We start from the raw sequence: 27,157 nt of genomic DNA, 5'->3' as shown, positions 1-27,157 counted from the left end.
CAGCACCCGGTGTAATTTCAGTTCAGCTGCAGAATTTCACAGGAATCCGAGATGAGAGTTTTGGTGTCAGACAAGCTGCTGGCTTGGGAGAGGACTCATCTGAGCCACATCAGCTCAACTTTCTGCCTGCTCCCACTTTGCATTATTGTCCTGCAAAGGAGAGGAGGGACCTTGCAGATGTCCTCCCTAGTGGGACTCCTCAGGCATCCAGAGCTGCTGAACCCTGGGCATCCAGGAAAGGACAAATGCAGAGAGGACCACAGGTTAAACTGCTTATCTGAAATATGTCAGTGTGGATCTTCATCTGAGCAAACTCAAGGCAAAGTGATGTCAATGTAGTTTTAAAGGGGATTCAGCAACGTGCAAAAAGGCATCACATACTTTTTTTTTTTTAGTCCCATCTCTATCACATGGACCATAAATCATCCAGCTTTTTAAAAAATAATAAAGTTGGTAAAGAAAAAAAAAAAAGGCTTTCTGCACAAACCTGTTTTCATTAAAACATGGCAAGAAACAGAGCTGCAAACAGCTACACCTACACTCATCCTCTGAATTAGGTCTCTTCAGCAAGTTAACATCCTTTCTCCCATCCAGCTTTCCTGCTTGCAGATATTGAGACAGAATGAGGTTGCAAAGAGATTTCTATTACCATCACTTCCTTCCATGCACGCTTCACTTTCACACTTTGTTTTTCCAGGCAGGGCTTGGGTTTCTTTTATTTTGTTTATTTTTTCTTCCTTGCCCGCTTAAGTTAAGACAACAACATTTTGTTCCATATTGCCACGGCTCTTCCATGGTGATTTGTTAATAATGTTGGGTTTGCAGTCAAACGACTGGAAAGATAAAAAGCTGGCAAGCTGCTTCCCTCATTAGGGAGCAGCTCTCAAGCACTCCACTGCCAGCCTATTAGCTGAATTATTCAACAGAAGAAAAAACACACGACAAATAAAAATAATAAAAAGCTACAAGAGTAGGGAGGGAAGGGCAGTTCATCGACTTTGGTGCTGCTGTAAAAGTTTGGCAGCATTCCTCAAAAGTCATTTTGGGATTAAACCCATCTAAGGAGCTCCGGCAAGGCTGAGTGGCTGCACAGCAGCAGACAGAGGCTGGCATTCATAACTCAGATATAGGACTGTATTGTTGCTGTCTTGAACTGATAATGAAGAAGCCCAAGGGGGAACTATTTCCAAAACCATAATGTAAGGGATCTGTTTGTGTGCAGTTTGTGAGTAACTGGTGGTGTTGGAAATCTTCCATATCCAGCCACAGGCTTTAAGCATTGAATCAACTCACCATGAGGAGTCACAGTAGTAGTCTGTGTGCGTCCTTATTGTACAAAAATTACTGTGTAATTCAGGGGAACTTAACCACCCACGGCAGAGGAGAGGGCTGCCTCGCATGTGCCAGTGGCAAGAGGAGATGACGTGTGACATCTTGTGCCACAACAAAGCTGTAAACTGGTCCAAAAACTCTGATGAGAAAGTCGAGATTGCCCAGCAACTGTTCTTGTGTAACCTAAGAGAAAGTGCTTGATTCAGGCACAGAATTAAGCAGGGTGGTGAAGACCCTGAGGATCCTCACATTGCTGGGAAGCTGCATGCAAGTGGGCAAACCTGGAGTCTCCATCTTAATTTTTGAGGGAGATGAGAGGTAAAACAGAGCTGGCAGCCTGGAGATGCCTCCAGATCATGGACCAAGTCCCCCCCTGCAGAAATCAGTATTCAGACTGGATGGCACAGAAGAGCATGGAGAACTGTCCATACTCCAGAAGCAGCATGGACAGGGAGAAGGGTGTGTGTTGAAGCATAAATAGGGACTGTGTGATTTAGATATCAACTGGCAATCAAAAGGAGGAGGAATTTCAATTTCTCAAAGCAAAAATACTCAAATATTAGGAAGAAAACAGAAAAACACAGATGAGATCTCTGACTTTTCTTAAAGCTTATATAATTTCCTGTGATAAAGCAAAAGGAATTGAGTTTTATAAAATTTTGTAAGTTATAGGCATCTGCTTATTTTAATTGGCGGGTAATATTAGGAAGGTAAAACCTGAGTTTAGAGGACAGGAAAGCACATCCTTTAGCTACTGCAGAGCCTGAAAGAGCAGCACTGCTTATGCAGCAGGCTGCCACCCACACATTCATTCCCAGGCAGGTTCTTCCTTTCACCCAGAAACACTGTACAAATAGATTTGTGTATATTTTTGTGAGGAGATTGGTCATACATACATTTTGTGCAAAAGTAACTGAGAAGAATCTGCACAGAAGCCAGAATTCTATGCCATGGTCATGCTGACAGGACAGGATCTAACAAATGAGGAGAAAGCAGGAACAATGTAATTCATAGAATTCCCATGGAATGGAAGAAATTAAATCACTTTAGCTGATGACCCAGACAGAAAGAGAAGCCAGGCAGTGAGATCTGGTGATGATACTGAGACTGAGCCCTCATTCAGAAGAGGACGCAAATATCACAAGCATGATATTAAAGAGCCCCTCAGTAATAGGGCTGAAAGACAACAGCAGACAACCCTGCTCTTAGGGAGCAATTAGAATTTTTGCTATGAAAACTTGACCTCTGGTCTATTACTCCCAGAGGGGAGGAAAGGAGTGGATAAACAGAAGCAAGCTAGTGGCTGCAGATACCAAAATACCAGACAAATCTTTCAGAGGGGGCTGAGAGACTTCTGTGGAGCAGGGAGGCATCAGGGCACTGTGTAAGGCAACGACTTGCCTTGGTGCACACAGCTGGAACCAGAATGGGGGGGTTCCCACCCAAAGGACTCAGGATATTTACCTGGGCATGCCAGGGCTCAGAAGGAATGTGATTACAAGGAGTAACATTTAGAAATGTAGAGATATTTACACTGGATGATGAGGTTATTGCATGGACTAAGGGGTGGGGAGGCTACAAATGTGTTCTGATGTTCCCTTCAGGCTCTCCTCCAACCTTCACAGCCCAAAATTCTCATGGAACCTTCTCAACAGCCCAAACCCTTCATGGCATCTGGACATGGCTTTGAAGGTGGGAAAGGCAAGTAGCCCTTACTCCCAACACACAACTTTATATTGCTTCCAGCCCTGTAAATAAGGGAAGGGATGCCATAAGAAACAGGCTGAAAAGATGGAGCATCTTGGAGAAGCTCTGGTGCCAGCTTAGTGTCTTCCCCAAAGATCCCCTAAAATCACCATTCTTTGGGGTAGTGTGTGTGGAAGGAAAGCACCCCAACACTAGCAGGATCACTTTCAGGTGGCAGTGTTTGCAGTGTTACACTGATGATAGCTGATGTCTCCATATGAAGGAGATGAGTCTAAGTCGCCATCTGATTTCCTAAAGATCTCCCTCATCCCCCCAGATTTTTCTAGAATCAAAATTCGAATTCAAATACTTGGCTGAGACTTTTGCAAATTTCTCCACAGAATCAACACAGCAGGAGTGGAACTGCTGGTGCTGAGGAGTGCATGGCTTTGCCATCGATTAAAGTGAAGGCCTTGCTGCTCCACGCACCTCGGCAATGCTTTCGGCAGTAGGAAGTGTGCTGACATGTTCCAAGCAAGGGTGATTAATCAGAAGCCAGTGTAATTGAACACTCCCACTGCTGCTCAATTAATCTGATCACTCCCCCTATAAATCGCCCAACTGCAGCCTGTGACTGCAGCAGAGCTCATTGATATGCCAGCAAGGTTTCCAGTGAGGATCAGACAGACTGTTCTGGCATTTCCAGCCCAAGCCTTAGGACTGTGCTCATGCCACCAGCACACATATCACTGCTGCCTTCCTGCAATGCAACTGCATGGGGAAATCAGCTGCTCCAGCAGCACATTTGGTGAAAAACAGTGGGATTAAGGCCTTCAAAGCTGCCCAAGCTGTTTAGACCTAAAATGAAAAGAAGTGGGATTGTCAAACCTTTAGGAGCCTCGTAGTGTTTCCTGCAGGAGTGGGAATCTAGTTTCAAGTAAATCTTGAAGTAAATTGCTCAGAACAGGGCAGTTTTACAGCTGCCCTTTCCTTCATTGCAATGGATCTGAGAAGAGGGGCAGGATGGGAGGGAAACACTCTGTGCTGATGAAACATCCCAAAAATGGCTTTGCAGGACATCATAGCACTGTGAGGCAGTTGTAGGCCAGTCATGAGGAGAAGCTGCATTCTGATGCTGCTGGAAGAACATGGGGGATAAACAGGACCTTCCCAAGGGAGGGTGACATGAACTTTTCACAAAATAAAGATGTTCTGGATGGTGTACTCTACTTAGCATGGAGACAATTAGGAGATTGCGGTAAACTCAGCTTGAAAATACCCAAACTAGGTTAAGAGTTCTCTGTAGAGCAGCAAGGATATGACACAGCTCAACATAAGAGTAAATCAGCCAGTGTGGGAGCAACACTTGCTGAAGTCAGTTGGAAGCTTTGTACCAGAGCTTGGTGCTTAAGCTGAGCACAGAAAGCATTTGCTCCACAGAAGTTTTCCATGGCAGGGAAATACATTTTCCTCTGAAAGCAGCACATGCCCATGGATAATGTCACCCAGAACACACCACTCACTTGTGAATTATCCAACGGAGTCCACTCCTCTATCATCCCAGCAGTGTGGGTTGGTTGAGTGCAGCCCATTCTGTCCTCCCCTCTCCAGCACTACTTGCCTCAACCCCTCTGCTGGAGAACAAAAGCCAATCTGCTTCATCCACCACACCAGAAGTCCCTGGCTTGTTACTGTGACCAACAAAATCCCTCAGCAAAGCTTAGTGACCAGCAGGAGCAGCCTCACAGGTCTCCAAAAAACAGCTGTGTGGCTCCAGGGGCTATTTCTCCACTTCATTCCAGAGCAGGCTGCAGAGGCCATGGCAGGCTGCAGGAGCATCCCCTGGCTAAGCAAGTGGATCTAGAGCTGCTGCAAGAAGAACATCAGGGTGAAAAATAGGAATGAAAAAAGGAGCAGGAAATAGATGAGGCAGCGAGGCAGCTCTGCTTTCCCCACAAGTAGTCTGGAGCTGGGTGCAGGCATTACACTTGTAAATGCAGCTGACAAGAAAAGCTCTGAAGTCCTGAGGGTGATGATTCTGGGCAAGGGAACAATGAGGGAAGCAAGATTCCCACCCACATACACACACAGTGCTGCCTCAGAACTGGCCACAGGATTCTAATCAGATGTGGTGCCAGTTAGCTTTGTCCTGGATCAAAGAGAAAGCAAAAACATAAAGCATCTGACCCCAAGCTCCTCTGTACCCTCTGCTCTGCAGAGTCTTTGCCCTTGCCCTGCTTCTTGCTTAGCAAAACATTCCAGGAGGCCCCTTTCCTCCTTCCCTCCTACTCCAGGCTGAATCAGAGCAAAGTTGCTGAACTGGGGCTGCTTGTCAGCCTGCCAAACTTTGCTAACCAATCTTAGTGTGAAAGCAGCTGTGACAGGCAGCAACAGAAAATCTGGTGTCAAATTAATTAGCTGGAAGGGACCCAGCCAAACACTGGTACTGTGGCTCACAACCTCTGGATGAGTCAATTCCCACCCTCCTCAGTATTACAGATGTTGGGCTGGGTGCAGAGTCCAATTTCCCAAAGCAGCCCATGACAGCAAGCTCCCACAAGACAATCTAAAGATGAAGCAATTTTTCTAAAGTTGGGGGTTTTTTTTTCTACATTGGAAGGGAATTTGTGTCTCAGTGACATCTCCCTCCAGACTTGAAAGAGGGATTTTTTTCCCCCAAAAACAATGGCAGTGAAATGGCACCATTGGTTTTACAACTCTTTGTTCTTCCCAGAGAAGTGAATTTCTATGGTTGGAGAATTTTAAAAGTGCTGATGGAATCTGGCAGGGGTAACTAAACACACAGGGAAGGAAGGGAAGGAAGGGAAGGAAGGGAAGGAAGGGAAGGAAGGGAAGGAAGGGAAGGAAGGGAAGGAAGGGAAGGAAGGGAAGGAAGGGAAGGAAGGGAAGGAAGGGAAGGAAGGGAAGGAAGGGAAGGAAGGGAAGCCTTTCAGTTACCATGGCAGTATGTTTCCATGGAAGCCAAATTTGAAGCCTGTTGCTGCCATGGGAAAGGCCTGAAGAAAATTATTAGTTTTGAAAATTAACGAAGCTACTCAGTACCTTGAAAGCCAGCCCACCCACAGCCCTCCAAATAACAAAGGTATCTTTGCATCCCTGACAAAGGATTCAATAAACATGTGGGGAAGGAAGAGACAGCAGCAAAAATACCACACAATGAAAAATGGGAGCTTCCTTTTATGCAACCAACAATGCAGAAAACACACTGGTAAGCACAAGGCTGAAATATTTGTGAAATATTGCACATAAAGGTCAGCAAAATCCTACAGAACATCCTGTGTCACTTGCTCCTGAGGGGACTTCTGAGACTAGAGCTGCTTGGTTGCCACTTGTTTGAAATTATTTCCCCATAAATCATGCTGATGGCTCTCCCTCAGTTTGCTCACCCACCTCCCAGAAAAACCTTGGGGATGGAAAGCAAAATTTTCTTGTGGGCTGCCTAATCAATATTGAAGATCAGCTTAGCTGCTCTGATGCTCTCCTTGCTGGTTAGAATAACTTTTTGAATTATTGAAAGTCACCTTCTGCCATCCCAACCCAGTTTCCCCACAAGAAGACACTTTTCCATCATTTTTCAGAAGCCAGGGAGCCCACACAAGCTGCCTGGTGTAGTTTATCACATGTAACTGAAAAAACATGGCACAGATTCAGCCCTTCCCAAAGGGAGGGCATGGGATTCAGCGATGAAACATTCATGTTCCACAGGCTGCCAAACAAGAGATTCACAGGCAACACAAGCAGATCCAGCACTACCTCAAATGCACAGATCACAGAGTCCCTGATTCAGTGACCTTCCACCTAGAAGCAAGAACCTCTTCCTCAGTAACATGAAAAGAGCATTGTGAAAACCTTCCCAATGAGGCCCTCTGGGGATAACTCACCTGACCCAGTGAAAGGTAAAGATCAGAGGGAAAGAGCCACCTGTTGGATCATCAGCTGAATCTGACTCCTCATTTCAAGGCAAAGAAAGATCCAAGACCTGCCCCACTGAAACATCACTCCTGTGCCCCTGCCAAAACCTCTCCTGTGCTCTCTGCCACCTCTCCTGTCCAGGAGGAAAAGGGAAGGAGAAGCAGATCATTGTAAAGCACAGTTCAACTAAAAGCATTTCCTTTAAAAGAAAGGCGAGTACAAATAAAGGGCCTGGCACATCCCTGGTTTGGGATTCCTGCTCTGCTCAGATTTCACTCAGGGCATGAGCTGAGGAATGCTGCATGAATGAGCACTGGGGAATGCTGCATCCCACACCTCCAGGAAAACAACCTTCCCTACCCAAGAGCCACAGACCTCCAAAGAAATTAAAAATGACTCTGCAAGAGGCATTCAGAACTAGACTACACATGAGAGCAGAACAATTGGCTTAAGTTAACACTTCTTCCCTGCTTGGGGTGCTTTTCTCAGTTCTCAAAAAGAAATCTGAGATCACAGACTGATAAAATAAATCAATAGAAGAGGGAGGTATGCCTAGTCCTCAGAGACTTCAACTGTCTTAAATCCAGCGTCACACAAAGAAGAAATTCTCTTTTCTATGCCACCAAAAATAAAGAGGGAAAAAACCACAAAGAACTGCCAAATGTGTTAAATACATAACTTAGGGCACTTTAATTAAAAAAAGCAAAATACATTTCATCATTCATTGGCTGGCACGACGTATAAAACTTTTAAATAACAACTTTAATATTAGTCACAAAATACAGAATGTTTTATAAAAATAGCTATACGCACTGATATTACTGATAATGTAAAACCACTCTGAATAGGCCATGCAAAGACATTCAGCTTTGACCTTTCAACTTCCAAGTGCTTGTTGCATCTGCTACTTTGTTCCTTCTCAGTCTGCTTGGGAGGGTTTTGTACTGGCACTTGGGGGCCTCCTCCTCCCCCGCCTGCACACAAAGCCCTGGCAAAAGGTTTCAAAAAGGGCTGACAAATTAAGGTGCATCATGGGCATCTCATGGGCCCAATATTCACAGCTTATTTTTCAGAAAGTGCTCAACATCTGTGTCCTTCTCCATGGACCTCCCTTTGGTCACTTAAAATCTTCAGCTTTTCAGCTAAAACCCTTCCAAATTATTCTTGGCTCTGTTGCACCACAGTATTGAAACTGAAAGCAAAAATCTAGACACACAGCCTGAGATTACTACAGGAGGCAGAATTCTGTGGCTGCAGCACCATTTTTGTACAGCTGTACTCTGCTTGTGGCATTTCTAAATTATTCACACACCAAAATTCACTGATGTCTGTCTGTTCACATTAGGAAGTCCAGGTAGGACACATAAAAGGTCATGGAGAAATACAATTTTACAGAAAGGAAGGTTTAGCTGAGGATAGCATTAATATAATAAAACCCCACATTAGTATTAAAAAGCCTAACAGTAAATATAAACTGTTACATAAACAGTCTGTTACACTGCTGTTATCAGATTTAGGAACATAACAGTTCCAAGGGGACATAATGGACATCAAACTCCAGAAAATTAAAAGAAGAGATGGTATGGAGTATATTAGAGTTAAGGGCAAAGATATGTCACATAAAAACCCCACCCCTCTCAGTTTTCACTCCACATGCTGACACAGAAATTATCAACAACATAAAAAACTAGAGACCTCTCTCCATCTCAGAAATCTGAGCACTCCTTGCACCCTTACAGTACCATCTCATTCCATTTAAGCCCAATGAATATAATAGAGACAGAGATCCACCCCGTCATCACCTTCATTCATGAGTCTACAGAAAAAGAGGAGGGCTCTGCTGGTTGAGAACAGAACCTACTGCTGGCAGTAACAGCAGCACCTTCAAAATGTGCCACCAAAGAAGAGCAGCCACCAAGCAGGGAGAGGCTTGATGCTCTGCCTGGCAAAGTGTGGGTTTTTCCTGATGTATTGAAGTTTGCATTTTAAACTGTGCTCTTCTAAGAAGAAAATGAGAAAAACTTAGTGATTTATCACCTCAGATAATACAGCAGCAAACTCATCTTCTGCAGTTAAAAAAAAAAAATCAGCTGAATTATCTTAATGCACTAAATCTGACAGGCAAAAAACATTCCCATAAAAAGCTGTCCCCTTTAAGTTACAAGTCACATCACAAGAGCAAGCTCCTAATCAAAGTGTCCGAAGCAGAGCAGCTTTTATCAGCGCTGAAAATCCAAGTAAGAACACAGACTCGTCCTGCCCCCGCCACAGCAGGAAAGAACTTTAGAAGGCTTTATGGGGAATTGGCTGGAAGTCGCTGGTTTTGGTGGCGTGTGCCATGGCCCTGCGCCGGGCCAGGCGGGACTTGGAGGGAGGGGACAGTTTCATGGAGCACACAGCGTGGGCGGCGCTCTCCTGCTCCGCGCTCAGCTCGCTCTCGTGCTGGGACAGCTGCCGGTTCAGGGCTATGGCCTCGGCAGCAAACAGGGTCAGGTCCTTCGTGCTGCTGTTCCTGGCCAGGGAAAGAAAAGCAGGAGGCAGTTTCAACACAGGCACTTCACCCACTTGCCCTCACAGCAGAGTATCTATTTCTAAGCATGTTTATTTCTTCTACCAAATCATTGAGACAGCAGGCAAAATGACCAGTTAATATTTGCATTTATCCTCACCCAGAGGACCAGCAATGCATGACAAGAACACTCTGGGATTCTGGAAACAGCCACAGGTCTACTCCTCCTTCTGCCAAGGACTTCTGATTATAAACCCAGGAAGCCACCTCAGATGTCATCCTAATTTCTACCTGTTCTCAAAGGATGGGCATAGGGGGCCATTCTGCTCTCCTTCTCCAGAGAACTGCAGTCCCACTATAACTGCACCTGTGGCTTAAGGAAAGGCATTGCTCATGGGAGAACCACCCGAAATCACCAGCAGCAGACACAGAAACAGATGTGTGACTCGGGCTCTCTGGCACAGAGAATCTCCCACCAAATCACTTCCAATAAGGCTTGACCTGCTCACAGTAAATGAATATTGTGAGTGCCACCAACTACAAGGAAAGTTAGATCCAAGTCTGTGTTTGTGGTGATTATTCACCCATCAGAAAGCAGTCTCTTTAGGTAACACACGCCTTCATGCCTTTTTCTCCCTGTCCTGGGCAGCAAGCTGACCAAACCATCATTTTTTCCTGTCTAAGATTAACACTGCAGGAATTCCCTTTAATGCTTTTCCTACAAACAAGCAAGATTAGATCATAAAGAAAATTCAGAGCTTTAATATTCCTGACGTTCTTAACAAAATTAGTGCAGCATATTTATGAAGCTCCATTCTCAGCCAGGGATATTACCTCCTAATTTGTTAACTCCTCCCTCCAAGGAATTATTCTTGGCCATGTTTACAGATGTTTAGAAAATAAACCTTACCTTTGAAGAACTTGAGGGGTGGGCAATCCTCTTTCAGGAGCCTGCTAGAAGAAGCATAGAAGAGAAGTTAGTTACATATTAGCAGCTGGGAACCAAGCTTTCCCAAGAGTGACAAAAAACCAAGTGACTCCCCCAAATCCTTACAACTAACAGATATTGCAAATAAACTAATTCACTATGGGCTTACAAATCACTGTTTGCAAAGCATATTTCATAATCTGTCTCCCCTCACAAGAATATTTCACAGCTTGCAGGTATAAGACTACAGCTTTGGAAGCTCTCCAGAGGGTCTATTCCTTCTTTCCTGAACAGGAAACTGAAACATAAGAGGACACTGCTGTTCTTTTATAACCATATTTACCAGCATTCTGCATTACTGTATTAGCACAATAATTTGTGTACTGCAGTACTTGCTATTCACAAGAAAGCCATTTAAAATGCACAAAGCAATAATTAAACAAAACAAAGCAAACATTCAAAGGCTGACATATTCAACCAAATATTTACCACGCAGAAAAAATAAAGCCACTGTGTATCATTTAATTAATCAAGATACAAGAACTGAAACGCATAAGGACTCAAGAAGTTCAGAGACAAGGAACAGCTTATTTGTCACTCTGGAAGAAGAATAACTCTTTATATAAAGGGGGATACATACTCCTTGAACCCATGAATGTTGCAAAACTTGAGCAGCACTCAGTCGTTCTTTGGCATCACAAACCAGAAGCTTTGAGATGAGATCTTTGGCCTCAGAGGAAATATGTGACCAGTCCTTGTCAGGAAATTCATATTTGCCTTCCTGAATGCTCTCAAAAAGCTTGTTCTGGTAAAGGAAAAATTATTCAATTGAAATACACTGCAACAAGAAGGTCTCTCAGGTGAGACTTCCCACTCACTTTTATCCACCTATTGTGGAGGGCAGCAACTGAAACCATCCAGTCTCCTTATGCAGTCAGTGGAGAGTGACAGGCAGCTCCACAGAGTGGCTCAGTGCAGCCTAAGATGGGCACAATACACTGTCTGCTGAAAACACTTCCCCCCACCCCTAAGAGGGCAGATAAAGTACTCAATTTTTAGAAAATAAATTCAACCCTCACAGGGCTCAGCTTCCATCTGAGGAATTGCAGTGACTACCATAAACCAGATCAAGGACTACAGAACAAGGGAGGATTCCAGAGTGTGGGAAGAGGGTGAGGAGAAGATCTGAAATCTCACAAGAGGAGGAAGGAGACGCAGTTGCCCAACCTTACTTTAGAAACTGGTATCACCCAACTTCTGTACTGCCACCCTCACTTTGCAGTGACAGCTCATCCTCCCAGCTACTTGCCAGCATCAGGCACAGCTCTCCACTGCTGCCATTGCAGCAAGTTCTACACCCAAAGCCCAGGGGAGAACTCTGCACTCCCCACACACCCAGGACATGCACGCTCACCTGGCAAACCCTGCAGACTTCTCCTCTGTCCCAGCCACAGTCCGTGCCGCAGTTGCCCACAAAAGGGGGGTAACCACTGAGCATGATGTACAGAATCACCCCCAGGCTCCACAGATCACACCTCTTGTCATAGAACGTGGCCTCCTCCATGAACACTTCCACCACTTCAGGTGCCATGTATTCTGCAGAGCCACACTAAGAAACCAAATTCCATCAAGTTTTCAAAGGGATGGTCACATCAAAACAAGACTCAGGTTTATAATTTTCCACTCTTTATACCAAGTGGTTTGGTGCAAAAGCAGAAATTAGGCATCAGTGAATACTGAAGTTCCTATAGTTCTTCAGCAGCACCACAAGCTGTTCCACATGGCTGTGAACCTTTAATCCAAGGTCAAAATATTAGTTTCTATCTTTCAGGTTTTTAAATCTTATCCATTAATTACCAGACAAGTGTATCAGGGGAATAGATTTCTGTAAGACTTCTGCAACACTGTCAGATTTTTCTTTCACAGAAAATGGCAAAAGCACAGGACTGTAGTTTTTCAAACTAATGTGTATTATAAAGCTACACACTGATTAGAGAGCTTGCATTCTCCTTAGCTCATTGGCTTGGCTACAGAACCAAAACATGGGGAAATGAATACAAAACTAAGGCTTCAAAGTCTGTCCATAAGCACACAAAAATGGGCACAAAAAGTTTTCCCATTTGATTGTGTAAGATAGAAGCAGGACCAGTGTGTCACATGCTAAAAATTAACACTGTAGGCTCCTGTGCTTTTGTGTATTTATTCTGTACCTGGGAAAGCAAGACAGTATTTACCACACATACACTTGCTTGAAATGAACTGCCCAGCACTGGGTGTAGTGGCAGTAAGCCCTTTGGAAGGCCTCCTCTGGAGATAAGAAAAATTGGTTTATAGCAGAACAAAGAAAGGACAAAGCCACAACAGGTCTCTCACCGGCGTTGTTAATTCAGGAGTTGTTATTGGAGTACACGCACTGTTCAGCTTCACCCCACTGCCAAGATCAAAGTCACATATTTTCACTGGTGATATCTAAAAACAAAATAAAAGGTCAGGAAAACTGGGATTAATGTAAAATCTATGAATATGTATATATGTGAAGTAGAAAACCCCAGGACAGAACACAAATCCCTAGTGAGACCCAGTCTCCTACAGCCACCTTCCACCCCTTGCATTCGCCTGCCCTGCCCCAGCTGCACCCATACCACCAGCACCTGATCCTGCTACATTATTCTTTTATTTGGTTAGGCAAGTGCCAGTACACATCAGGGCACTTTGAAAATTCATATAAAGTGACCAGCTGGCCTCTGAATGCTGCTTGTCCATCTGGGTACTGGCTCAGAATAGATGAGGCACTAGGGTGTCACTGCCATCCCTCTACAAGGCCAGCTGGCTTTTTATCTCTTAGCCAGATGTTCACATTTTCACAGCTCAAAGAGGAATTTTGTCTCTTTTAAGCTTCAGTTCTGTTAAATTTAGTTGAAGTTCATGATGGGTTCAAAAGTTTTCAAGAATAGAAAAAAAATACAAGGACTGTTTTTGGGAACCAAATTTAAGAAATTCAGTTTGGAAAGTTAAGAGACCAGAGCAGCACCTTTTCTGGAGATTCACACAGGATGTTTTCAGGCTTCAGATCCCTGTGAGCAATACCTAAACAGAGAGTACAAATGTTTATTAGAAAGGATACTCTGCTGTTTTATTTCTCATAACTTCTCTTCATTATAAGGTGGCCTGGGAAATATTCTAGGTCTGAGCCTGTTACACACACCTGCCCTTCTTACATATAATAATGTAATTGTAAAGTGCAACTGTTAAATGTCACTGTTGCATCCTGCTATACCTTTATTATCCTTAACTGTACAGGAGAGCCTGCTGAGCAAGAAAAAAAACTAACATCAGAATATTTTGTTAGCCCAAATTTATTATGTTCCTTAAAAGCAGCTTATTAAGATGACTGACCTGTAGGAAAGTTTAATTCTTTACACAGTTTAATGAAATTATTTTTGTGCCTTTTACAGTAAAGTTGTTCTTTCCAGATGGATCAACTGGCTTGATGAACTCCTACCAGCACAGACAGTACTTGAGGCACTCTCCTCTGCAAAAAATCCCCTGACTCCCAGAAGAAAATATCCCTTTGAGGTACATACTCATTGCTGAAGCAAATGAAAAATTAAAGTTTCAGTTAGAGATGCTGAAGAAAACCTAAATGAAAACAGCCAAAGGGCTTCTTTATTTGATTCCTATCAGAATAGGCAAACCTAACAGGGAAGCACAAAGTTATCTGTGTAATCCACATGCAAGATGGTTCTCTGTTGTCAAAGAAGTTCTTCAAATGCCTAAAAACACGATTTCTGGAAGTTTTTCATTTAATGTGATCAAACTCAATTGGAAGGTAGAAAATGAGAGGCAAAAAAAAAAAAAAAATCAAATCAAATGAGCAACTTGGCTGTAATTTAACTGCAGTCTAGTCTTGATTTAGAAACTTACACTCCAAGAACACCTTATATTACTTCAGAGTACAGGAAGGAAAATTCCACCAAACTCTAGGCAAGGGAGCTTTTAATGTCATTTCTTCGGTGCACTCCACAAGATGTGGCATAAAATAGAACAGCAGAGCCCCAATCTAAAGGAATCAGTGTCCATACTGACACAGTGCACATGGCTTTGGCACAAAAGATGGCACAATGAACCCACTGAGGTGGCCTGTGCTGCTGTTTACAACAAGGCTGACCAAACTCCCAACGGCTGGCTTAGCTCACAGTGGGAAAGCCAACAGTGTCTTTTTGTATTATTGTGTGAATTCAAATGTCTGATTATGTAACATTTGATTTTGCAGTTGCACAGAGCACTGAGGAAACAACTGCCTTTAAACACCTCTCCAGTAGATTATTAGCAATAAAGCATACACATCCCAAGTGGGTGTAAGGCAGGATTATCATCCAGCTGAGTTTTAAACTACTCCTGTCAAAAGAATTAGTTGTCCTCAAATTTTTTTAAAAGCATTTAGCTATAGGACTTCACCATTAAGCTGTGCAATAAAACTGCTTTAATTTCCTGTTTACTTTAGTGTTCTGTACCCTACTTACTAATTATTTTAATGTCACACGGAAGAACCATAAAGAGAACAATAAAATGAAAAGGGGATGTAGCTGATTCTGCAAGCTATATTCCTGCTGTCCCAGCTCACAGCAAACAACAAGAAAGCAGATTGCTGCTCTACAGCTATTTTAATCAATCACCCTCCTCTTGTTTGGGAAAAGGGGAATTAAAACTAAAAGCTGAGAGAGAGCTACAGAAAGATATTAGCTCAGCTGATGTGAAACCTCTTGAGTGGAGTACCTGGACTTGCAGCTGTTAAGAAACCCATTATAGCCCTGCACATCTAAAAAGATTTTTTCCCATATATTCAGCCTAAGTTTCCTGCTTCTTATATGTCCCATGTCTCAAAGTCAAAATCTTCTAAACACGGGTATTGAAGAAGCACCTTCTGTGAAGGTTTAATTATCACAGACAGGCTGTGAAGATTACAAAATCTCTTGATCCAAACTAAGTTTGGTTTCACATTCAAATAAACTTTTTGTAACGGTCACAACATGTGACAAGATCCACATTCCTCACGTTTACGCCTTTTATTCCTATGCATTGATACAATTTTCTTTTTAATGGGTTCAACTTGTTGAGGTACCAGTGCTGTGATTCCAACTCAGCATATAAACAGTCCTGTGACTTGAAAATATGGACTACAACTAAACATTTATTGATCCAGGGCCAGTACTAAGCAATTTAAGCAGCAAATGCAAATCTGGTGAGATCTACCAGGCTAATCAGAATGGCAAAAAGGAAAGAAAAAATGTATCAAAATAAACAACCCATAAACAGTCTTCAATTACATGCCACTCTATTCAGAGCTAGTCACTGTAACAGTAACTGAAGCTGCAAGGACAAATAATCACAACATAGGAAAAACTTCAAAAGTATCCATCATATTCAGCCCAAAAATATACTCTGGAATGACCATAATGCACAGAAATTTTTGAATTTAAACCAAAGTATTCCCAAGTCACAAAAGCAGCAGAAAAACACTAACATAAAAAAAAATCTCTACAAACATAACTGCTTTAAATCTAAGAAAATTCCAAAGGAATTGAGGACACCTTCAAATAAAGACTATGGTTCACCTAGGTCTCTCAATTTAACAGTGAGAATCTAAATGTGGGGGACCAAAAGCTACTGCAAACCAACAGGTCTTGTGACCAGCAGAAATTCTGAGTAATTACAAAAAAGTAACTCTGTCGACCTGAAAAATAAGGAAATTAATATTTTATTAGATCACTTTTGAGTAATCTTTATATGATAGCTTGTGTAACAGGAACAAATAGACTGAACCCTAATGTTAACTCTCTCTGGATGCTGATTCAAGTTTTCTTCCTGGAAAGTCTGTACCATTTTAACACTCCCAATTACTGAAAATACTACAATGTGAAAATAGCATCATAGAGGAAAACAGTTCAAGTCATCTGGCATTGCTGTAAATGGGAACACTAGCAAAAGCTGGCTACTTGGAGATAAATGTGCTTTATAACCTGAGTGTACAGCATTAACCAGTAAAGATGAAGGCAGCCTTGTCTCACCTTTTGTATGAAGGAAGTCCAGAGCAGAGGCAATATCTCTCACCACTTTGCTTGCTTCTCGTTCATTGAAGTGCTTCCTCTTTTGTATATGGGCCAGGATTGAACCTGTCAGGGTAACAGGTGAAAGGGAAAACCTCAGGATGAATGCTGAACTAGTTCCAAGAATCATGAATTCATAATCTCATTTTCACACTTTATAGCAGCCTTTCACAGCAGGCAGCTTCTGTGGAGCAAAGAGGGGAATGACTAAGAAGAAAAGGCACAACTGAGCAGCTTCACCACTTAAGTGTGCTAGAGCATAATTTTCAAACAGTGCAGTTGTCTAGTTTAAGCACAGCATGAGAGAGAATCACTTTTTACTGCCCCAGGACATGACTGGCCTGTTTTCCACACACTGGGACAGTAGAGATTTGTCAATAGTACCAGTAAAACTCAAACACCAGCTAAGGAGATATATAAACACTTCAGCAAAACCCAACCTACCCCAGGTCACTCAAACTCCCCTCATTTTCTATAATGTCACCACTGAAATCCTGCACTGAAAGTCAAGGATACATGTTTTGTGCCTCAACACCATCAAGGTAAAAAGAGATTTGACCTTTAAATACACATCAAATTCCCCACAGGCATCGAGGCAAGGCTTATGCACTGACTTAAGGCAAAATTTGCTCAGAGATATAAAATCTGACAAAAGACCTCTAAATTAAAACATATTGAAGGGCTGGTAGCTTGCAGACAGAGCCTCACTGGTATCCCTTTAACAAAGAATAAAGGGAGGTTTGATTCCTCCTTTTCTTAAAGTAAATTCAATCATTCCTCTTGAAAGATTAAAAATGTCTTTAAAAACCACCATGTAGTCTACAGAGATTCCAGCTCCCTAAGTAGCCTACTATTGCCTTCTATTTTCTTATTCAGAGAGGTTTATCTGTAAAAGCAATCAGGCAAAGAAATTCAAGAACTAAGTGTTATTTGTTATTAGCCCCAGTACACTCAACGTTTTGTATCTCAGGTGATTTCACTTTTATTCTTTAGTTCTAAATGTGGAAGGAAATTTCCTACTGGGTAATTCCTATTCTAATACCATCAATGCTACTGCCACTCCTCCACGGTGAGCATTCAGAGAGGGAAGAGAAAGGACATTCAAAAAGAAGAGAGATATGCTCAGATATGCACAGCCATGCTGTGTCAGGTGGGTGGAGGAAGGCCACTTTGGGCCAGGTTATCAGATTTCAAACACAGAGGTTTTTCCCTTGTCAAAACCAACACCACTTAGTTTGCTACAGATTTCTTGAGTGCACAAAGTTCAAAGGTGTTTCCTCATGTAGTTTTGCTTTGCTCCTTTAGAAAGCAGTAACAGTTGTTCAATGTTTCCAGCCCTGTGGAAAAGACCCCACACTTTGCAGGAAACAATACTGAGCCACCCGTAAGTGCTCATTTCACTCAGCAGGTTTATCTGAAATTACCTATCTGAATAGAGCTGATGTTCAAATTCTCTCAGATAAGAATTATATCAATATCAATAAAAACACACTTTACTGACTTTATATTCAGCCCACGCAGAGAATTCTCATGAAGAAAGAATAGCAGGGCACTAGTTGTTCCTACCTCTCCAGTACCCATCAGAGAGAAAGCATCATACAGCACCTCTCAAAATGCATTTCAGAGGGGAAAAAAAGAGGAAAAAACCCTTAAATCATGCCAGTTCAATCTAATCAGCTCAATTTTAACTCGTTCAATTATAAAATGCTGTCAGACAAGGATACTAAAGGGACTCTGGACTTCACAGTGAACTGAAAACAGATAAAACAGGAGCAGAGCTCCTTCAGTTACAACAGCTACTGGAAGGCAAAGTTGAAAATGGAAAGCCCAAATTATGCTCCAACACTGTAAGTAAGAGCAGCCTCTGAGACTGGAGTTACTGAAGTAAGACTTGCATTGAAGAGCCTTGCCATGCACATCAGAATCTGCAGTGCATCAGAGCTGGCCCTAATTCCCACTCTTTGTCTTCAAACCACATACCTAACCCTTTAAATACTGATTTTTTTAAGAGAAAACTAGTCTTACCCCTAACTGAGCTTGTAAAAATGGTAGCTAAGAGGGGAATAGCATTATTATCCTCTCAGCAGCCATGCACGTACACTGACAACCACAGACTTACAAAGAAGAGGGTTAACTAATGGAAGAATGTGGAGATGAAAAAAAAAGAGACATATGCAGATTCATCTCCATCAGGTCCTATTACAGCTAATTTGTCAGAGACATCTGTGCATTAAGAAAAACTGTTATGGGAAAATACAATAAAAAGATACAGAATTTTGAGAAAAGTTAAACAAAAGCTTTTACTCAAAAATATATACATCCCTCTCTTTCAAAAATAGTTCTGCATCTGTGCAGAAGAGATTTTTATTTCTTGCATATACAGTTTGCTCCTGGAAACCAGAGACAATAGGTCATGGTCTCTGGGCAGCAGGATAGTCCAGAAGCTCAGTTTTCCTTTGAAGGGTTGGCCACACTAACTCCTGGTTTTGCACAGCCATGCAGTTAGCATGTACTGTAATTATACTCCATGCAGACAAATGTGAGAAAATCCATGAAGTGCTTGCTGCAGCTTTCTCATTCCCCAGGTGAGTGGGAAGTGCTGGAACCCAGTGACCACTCAGGCTCACTTGATGGGCTCTCAAACACCCACAAGCACAACTGGTTCTCAATAACAGCAACCCCAGGCACAGGCAAGATGATTTTCGTAATAGAGTTCCATGAGTTCCAGGCAATGAAGTCAATCCTACATCAAGGGAAAACTCTGCCAGAGTTCACAGATGCTGCACTAGGACCATGCATGACACCTGACATCCTGTCTCCCCTCCCCTGTGACCTCCTGACTGTATTTCAAACCTGTCACTTTAATAGAGCTGACATTGCCATCACTCAATCACAGAAAGGGATTGCAAATGCATGACCAAACCCATCAATACTCAAGAATAACCATACTTCAAGCTGTGTATAATACTCACTCTATTTCTTGCCTTGAAATTCTCAAGCATTTAAAGTAAGTTCTTCAATTACTACTTTAAAACAGAGGCAAATAGAAGCCAAAATGATTCAATGAGCAAAGGCACGGTTTCTGCACAGTACCTCCTCGCAGCTTCTCAAAGACCAGGTAGTATCTTGTGTCATCTTCAAAAAATTCTATTAACTCCAAAATGTTCCTTTAAAAAAAGAAACAAAAAAGAAGGGAATAAAAGAAACAAGCATGGATGTACACACAGCAATGAAGAGTTTCAGCATGGATAACTAGGAACTGCCAGAAGTAACCAAAAACACAAGTTGTAGTTAAACAAGTTGCTTTGGTTGTCTGTGGCATTAAAACCACATTTCCAACTCCCACTGAAATTTGAGCATGGGAAACAGGCCAAACACCACATTCAGACAAGATTGTGAGAGTTCTGCTACTGCTCAATTGACAGGAAGATAACTGGTAGTAGGTTGTATTTAATAATTTAAAACACTGCATTTGTGTTGAAGGCAGAAATAAAGAAAAAATAATTAAACTGGCATTCTTCCTCTCTGGAAATCACAAAACAAAACACACAGGGCTCAAAGGAGACAGGCATCTGTCAACAAGATATTAAATCCAGCTCCTTAGTTGCCATTTTTAGACTAACCCCTGTTTAGCTCATGTAAATTCTTTGCAGCACAAATACCTCAGGTTGCTTTGAGAATGTCAAATGTGTAAGTCAGAATTTTTTACATTTAATGGTACACCCAAGCCCCAAAATTCTGCACGTGGTCATGTGAGCTTGAGTTTTTCATCAGTTGTGCACTGGATGACCATTTACTCTTAACCTCACACAAGAAGAAAGACATGGTCTGCTTCTCTACAGCACAACATAAGCCCATGAGTCTGGTAAACAAGTTGGTTTAAAAATTATTTCTGTATGTTATATTAAGTATTTGTTTGAAAAAGTCAATATAAGCTGCACAATTGTAATATATATACCGTCTGTTGTATATACACCCTAGATTAACAGAGACATCTAAAAGTAGCTTCAGAACTGGCTCAAACTCATCACAAAGCTCCCAGAGCATGCTGCCAGTGTCTGCACAGCTTTTCTTCCTCTTCAGTCATGAGTAGCAGCTTTACAGTTGCTTCATCCCGTGGCTGCATGAAGTCAGCAGACATCCAAATGAGAACTACTTTAGCTTTTTGCTGATCTAGGAGTTCCAGTGCAAAAGCAGAAAGGCTGACACAAGGAGGAGGAGAAACCACACATCAAGGAAAGGAATTGTAAGATTTCCTTTCCACAGCAGCTGGTATCATGTCAGCTTTTGCTGATGGTGAAATCACAGGGGAGAGTGTCAAGATGTTAATTTCTCATCTGGACAAAAGCCATGCATCACTGAAGCACAGTCAAGCTACATTGACCTGGCTGCTAATTGAGTTATGTAACTATTAATCTGTAAATAGTTCCCCTAAATTTCACAGGTAAAGAAGGGGAAATTCTTACTCTGAATAAGCCAAGTCTAGATTTCAAGTGGTTTTAAGGGGACTACTGCAAAGCTTCTAACCTTGTCACACATAAAAATTTGAAAACAAATAATCAAAACACTTTAAATAAACAAAGACAAGACCATACTTACTTGTTACCCTGACACTGGTACAGAGTTTCTATCTCACGAAAAACCCGACTTCGACTATGCCCAGCGTTTTTTTCAATGATCTGTGAAAAAGAGTTTTAAGAACTCATTTTTGAAAAATTACTGCAGGAACTATGCATATAGCTCTGGAATTAGGTAACTGTTCTAAGGCTTGAATCTAGGGCATGCCCACTGGACAAAAATACTCCACTTTGTTTGTTTGTTCAATTCCTCATCTGGCATTTTTTTACAGAGCACAGCAGTGTCAGCAGAGCTCTGGAAGGCATTCAGAGGACAAGAGAAATTAGGGCAGGAAGAGAAGAAAGGAACTAAGTCCACACGTTACACAGCCAGTGACCAGTTACCACAAGATTTTTCTTGCATCATTTTAACTTTGCAATGTGTGGAACAGGATATCCTCTCGAGTTCTACCAAGAATAGATTTGAGTCACATCAGACACTGAACAGTCAAAAAGAACAGATTTATCATTAGAGGCATTTAAGCAACAAGTACCAAATTCAACACAAAATTAAAGTTCATAGTGTAAACTTTATGGAGACCAAATAACAGAACCTAAAGAAAACATACATTCAATCTCAGAGCCATGAGAAGTCACCTTCCTTCACACCATCCTCAGGTTGGAAGAGGACAAGAGGCTGAGCCTGAAGGACTGCTGTGTGAACTGAAAGCTCATGACATCACCACCATCTGTATCCAGGACTGGTTTCTTATTTCTGCAGCCTGAGTTGCCTGGTGCAGAACAGGCAACCATCCACCAGTACTACACAGGTCTCTGCATCTGATCACATTCAATTCCTAATGCAGAGCTTTGTTCATTTTAACCTTTAAACTTCAACAATTTTACAAAGTACAGAAAAAATTCCAGCATCTATAGAACTACATTTTTAAAGGAGCTTAAAATTGGTGCCTATTTTTGAATAGACTCAAACATAAAGCTTTCCTATTGCTGTTATTTGTCTTTGTAATTCAATGGGGGACTCAGGATAACAACAAATTTGTAAATGAGCCCTAACGCTTTTCAGTGACATTACAGAAAGAAGATTGGCCTCTATCAAAAAATAAAGACAGCTTTACATGAACCATTGGCAGCACCTGATGCTAACTGAACAGCACCCAAAAACTTGCACTATTTGGGAGGCCATGCTGTAGAATGACTCAGCCTCTTCTTGCATAAGAAGAGACAAAGGTAGAACACAACTAAAGCAGGGCATGAGAGGAAAGCTTGCCCTGAGATCCAATCACAGTGATTTACTGTTTGTGATTTCTACCTGCAGCTGATACACCAGTTCACTCTAGAGGCACAACACTTAAGATGACAGGTTTTCTCAACAGTTATAAAATAAGCTCATTTCAAGCATCAAAAATTTCCTAGAAGGATTTGCTATTACCCACTCTATTGCAGGATTTCCCTGAGATAATCAGAGGGAGAAGACAAAGCAGCATCCCTTCTGTTTGTGATATTAGTCTCTACTTACTTTGACTGCATATTCTTTCCCAGTTTGGAGACTGACAGCACCCTGAACTTTAGCATATGCTCCCTCACCAAGCAGCTCAGCAGTCAGCTTGTACAAGTCTGCCAAAGAAATCCAGAAGAAAGGACACATCCATCAGAGTGAATTTTGAAAGCGAAAGTTATTTTCATGAGTACCATCAAGACAAGCTTCTTAACTGAAGCATCCCTCAAATTTATGTAGCATTAAAGCAGACATGCCAGTCTTAACTACACTTCCTTTTTCACCTCCCTCTTTCAAGTTCCAGAAAAATTAACATGTAAACTTTATTACAGCATCAAAATTGCTGAGATATAAAACATTTCTAGTGTGAACAAATGTGTAATCTCTAGGATCTCAGCCACTATATCTGTCTTCATGTAAAACTCAGAAACCTTTTTTCAGGTGGAAGACAATTCTTTGATCAGAAAATGCCTGCCATACATAATCTACTTGCAGAGATGGTGTTTTAAGTATAACAAACTTGAACATTTAAACCTAGAATGCTACTACCATCTTTATTTGAAATGCACCTTCCATTGCTACTTGCCCACTAAGAAGTTTCATACTGCTCAGCTTTCTCACTGAACTATATTTTACTTACAAAACTTCACACTATTTGTGCACACATCTATTCAATCAAAACCTTTTGACATCAGCTCTGTTCCTACCAAAAAAAAAGCAATGTTTAGCTAAGAAAACAGAAAAACAGAAGCAAAGCACACTGTAACAATTAAAAGCTTTTGAATTGTCACCAACCTTCAAACTTCCCAGGGACCTGATCTGTAGCTCTGGTTCTTTTTTTCTTTTTCCTTTTCCCACTGTCTGCTATGGGGACAGGCTGGCTGCTGACCATCTCTGTGTGGCAGAACATAGAGGTGACTTTAACAATCAATTACTCCAGGAGAAAATGCACATACTCTTGTGTGTTTATGTTCTTATCTATCCAAAAGTTTCTCTGCTCTTCTTCATCACAGTCTGCCACCTCTTTTCCAAATATCAGAGGAAACCTAAAAAGGCAATTTGGGTGTCAATTAACAGTTATTGGGGGGGGGGGTTGATATGTAAATGTAAAAACAGGAGGGAACAATAATGCATCTATACTGAATCCTTATCTCACAGCACAGTAAGGCAAAGCACAGAAATAACCCACAACAGAACATGTGCCCTGATACCAGGCAGCACTTGCAGCCCTCACAGGGCACTCCTCTGAGCTATTCTACTGTTTTACAAAGAGATTTTTTTCAAATCAGCTCTAGGACATGAGCCTCCAAAACAGCAGGAAGGTGTGGGGAAGTTTCAAATCACTCAGTGAAACAAAGCAACCACAGGAGTTAAGGTATCACAGGAGCAATCTAGGTCAGTTGATGCTGCCAAAAGGCCATAAAGAAAACCATTTCTCACAGAACCATAACATACCTTTCTAAACCACAGATCAGTGGGGTAATTTATGCTCCAAAGCAAGAAGTGTTTATGACATTTAGGTTTTTTCCCTACATTACTAGCTGCAGATACTACAAGAGCTTAGTCAGAGGTGACAATTCACTGATGCAAGGTAATATGGCAGAAAAAAACACCTGCACATTGTTATTGAAGGCCTAAATAAAAACATGGGCACATTTGTACAGCTAACCTATTTCCAAAAGGTTAAATAATTCCACACTGAGGTTCTAGGCAGGAGCACTTCACACCAGTCACATCCAGCTAAGTTTGCCTCAACAGTTTAAAATCTCAGCTGAAAATCTTCAAGGCAGTAGCAAAGTACATCTAAGACATTTTATAGCCATGAGGAATTCTGACTAAATTAACTTTCAGTCATCTCGTACCACAGAAAAAGCTAAATCAATAGAAATAGTATAATTATGAGAACACTGGCAATGAAAGAGCAAGTCCCAAAAACTTCTGTCAATTCTCTTTTAACTGAGATTGTGATGAGCAGTTTTTCTCCCTTCCACTGTTTCTAAAGTACTCAAAACATGGGAGAAGCTCCAAGGCAGAAAACATTCCACAACAATCTACCAATACATGAAATACTTTTTCTTTACTCCATTGCGTTTTTCTTGTTCTTATCTGTCAGTAATAGCTACTGTGAGTGTCACTTAAAACACACGTCTGAAAATTCAGAATGTTATTTTGAAAGTCTTTTCTCCTTAACAACTTAGTGAAACACTTAAACATATATTACTCAAAGCCTCAAAACAATAGTAAATCCTCATTTTCAAGTCTTAGGCAGAATGTGTTCAGAAATCATAATGATGGATGTTATATGTGACTTCTTAAATACAGTAATATAAGGCACATGTTACCAGTTTCTAAAGAAACAGCTTCCTTTTAACTCAAACTGAGACACATACAGCTTCAAATTTTAACATAAAGAGAAGGTGAGCCTTTGGCAGCTAATTCCAGCTCTCCTCTTTTTCAATCTAACCTGCATCAGGAGTTATTCAGAACTGGGACTAAAATGACACACGTGAAGCTGCTCAGAGATGGGGCTGCTCTGCTTGAAGGTGGTGCTTGATTTCCACAAGGTGTCAAACAAGTAACTTTAATGACCTGACCTTCTACAAGTCATAGCTAGACAGATTCTACTCCATTTCAAATATCACAGCTTCAGAGCTTGAAACTAAAAATCTAGCTTTGACTAAAAATCTAAAAATACTAGCTTTGACTAAAAATCAGCAAAAACTCCAGAATGTGAATCCTCAGCACAGCTGACTTCACAACCAGCTCCTGCACTCTACCAGCTGGCTCTGGTATTTACAGTCAGCTGTTTATTAACTCACTACATTATTTCAATTCCCTTTAGTCTGACTCCATTCCTAAATTACAGATAATTGCTTCCCTGAAAACAGGAAGTTCACTAGCCATGTATACAGAAACCAAATTGCTGAAAAGTTGACATTTTTAACCTATAGTCTTGACTAAATTTGCCATCACACTAAAGCATGAAACATTAGCTGTATTAGATTCTTATTACTGCTCTGGTCTGCTATTTCACATCATTGTGAAGCTCAATTCTGTCAACACAGCTCATCCTTTAAAGGTATCACAGCTTCACTCCCATCATTCATTTGTTATAATGAACCAGTATTTAAGTAACAGCTGCTACTACAGGAAAATGTCTTTAGTCCAGCCAAACACTTCAGAGATTTTTCAAGCTTTCAAATAAATGCTTTTTTCCCCTGCAACTGTACAGCCAAAAGAATTTCTGGAGACACTGAAGGAAAGTGTGCCTCAACCATTCAAGCAATGCTGAGGTGTTCTGCATACTGCAGGAATGCTTCTGTGCAGGGACACTGTGGGCTCTGGGGCAGTTTACCCTGCCAGACAGAGCTCAGGGACTGGATGGACTGCTCTGGAGGGAATGGCCCGTGGACACATCAGGTCCAAGGGGAGTGTCTTCAAATTCTCATCTGTCCTTCTCCAGTCAGGTTAGGATTGTTACTCACAGGATAATGTTACCATTAAAATCCACACTGAAAGTAAAATGAGAGCAAGTTTCTGTCTTAGCTGCAGTTTTGTTGAAGCCCCTGAATTTTATTACCATCATAACAGCTCAGCGTTGAGGCAATATTTAACACACACACACTTCAGAGCCTGGGGGGGAAGGTAGTTACAGCCTTTCTCTTTTGCTGTAAAGAAAACTTGCAAACAAAGCCAAGAGAAAAAGAAAGGGAACAATTACCACAAGTTTGACTTCATTCAGACCTTAAATTGTCTTTCATCTTGCTTCCTAACACTCCATATATGAACATGCCAAAATCCACTACCCAGACCTAACTCCCCTCTCATTCTAATCTGCTTCCCAAAGGAAGGAAGACAAGCACATGTGTGTAACAGGAAGCACTTGGAGAACACAGAAGAGATGCCTTTTACTACTATGAACAAAATACCTTGTTTGTATGTTTGAACTCAGTGGAAGAAAGCAGAGGTCAGGTACCACCACCTGCTCCAAAACTGGGTCTTGCTTGAGCCAAGTTGTTCTGGAGCTGAAAAGAAACACCATCACATTACCACTCAGAAATCAGGAAAAGGTTTATCCACACATTTAGGTAGTGCCCAGAGCCTAAAGACATTGCAAGGACCTGTTGTGCTTGGCTTCACGTGAACACACAGCAAAAGCACACCTCTACAATTTCACTGGAACAAAATGAAAACAGACTTCAGTCCAGTTTTCCTCCCAGCTCAGTGTCTCACATTGTTCCTGGACCCCACCTCCTCCATCAACACTGATTCCTGTAGATGTGGCTCATAATGAAACTGGACACACGCAGCAGGTGCTGATTCTGCAAAAATCATCTAGTTGCAGGAAGCTCAGAACAACCCAAGCTGCCTTCATAGAGTAGCTACATAGTGATTGTGTTTGTAATGTTACACAATTAATGCTACATAGTGATTAATTGTGTTTGTAATGTTACACAAATTGTATCAAGAGATACAATTTGTAGAGGAAGAATGTGCAATGATGTATGACAGTCCTGTGTCAAATCAGAGACATTATTTTATACTCATTCTGTATTAAATATATTAATTTCAAATTGTAAAAAGTGAATA

At 41.6% G+C, this 27,157-nt stretch overlaps 1 protein-coding gene across 3 annotated transcripts; it reads right to left on the bottom strand.

The window, feature by feature from the left end:
- Positions 1 to 7,613: 7,613 nt before the first annotated feature.
- Positions 7,614 to 26,586, bottom strand: MKNK1 (MAPK interacting serine/threonine kinase 1). Of its 3 annotated transcripts, none has more exons than XM_053950963.1 (12): positions 26,497 to 26,586; positions 23,363 to 23,461; positions 22,589 to 22,686; positions 21,095 to 21,174; positions 19,589 to 19,662; positions 16,457 to 16,561; positions 13,420 to 13,475; positions 12,762 to 12,857; positions 11,803 to 11,997; positions 11,029 to 11,193; positions 10,371 to 10,414; positions 7,614 to 9,463 (listed from the first exon to the last, which is right to left on the bottom strand). In XM_053950963.1, the coding sequence occupies exons 2-12, from the start codon at positions 23,457 to 23,459 to the stop codon at positions 9,235 to 9,237; spliced, it is 1,239 nt and encodes a 412-aa protein (XP_053806938.1). In that variant the 5' UTR covers positions 23,460 to 23,461; positions 26,497 to 26,586; the 3' UTR covers positions 7,614 to 9,234. The 3 variants fall into 3 exon arrangements, with proteins under 3 accessions (XP_053806938.1, XP_053806939.1, XP_053806937.1); XM_053950964.1 differs by having other exon boundaries at positions 10,371 to 10,411; XM_053950962.1 differs by lacking the exon at positions 26,497 to 26,586 and having other exon boundaries at positions 23,363 to 23,477.
- Between the last annotated feature and the right edge of the window lie 571 nt (positions 26,587 to 27,157).

Source organism: Vidua chalybeata, chromosome 9, assembly GCF_026979565.1.
Source record: "Vidua chalybeata isolate OUT-0048 chromosome 9, bVidCha1 merged haplotype, whole genome shotgun sequence".
NCBI classification, from domain to species: domain Eukaryota; kingdom Metazoa; phylum Chordata; class Aves; order Passeriformes; family Viduidae; genus Vidua; species Vidua chalybeata.
This window is presented reverse-complemented; position numbering and strand designations above follow the sequence as displayed.

Bases quoted from the DNA above. Each gene is read 5' to 3' on its own strand.
- MKNK1 (XM_053950962.1), bottom strand. From the start codon at position 23,477: ATGTTCTGCCACACAGAGATGGTCAGCAGCCAGCCTGTCCCCATAGCA. The intron at 22,687-23,362 runs GTTGGTGACAAT...TTTCTTTGGCAG, and splicing joins GGTCCCTGGGAAGTTTGAAG to ACTTGTACAAGCTGACTGCT. The intron at 12,858-13,419 runs GTGCTGCTCTGG...TTTTGTTTTTAG, and splicing joins TGTGTGAATCTCCAGAAAAG to ATATCACCAGTGAAAATATG.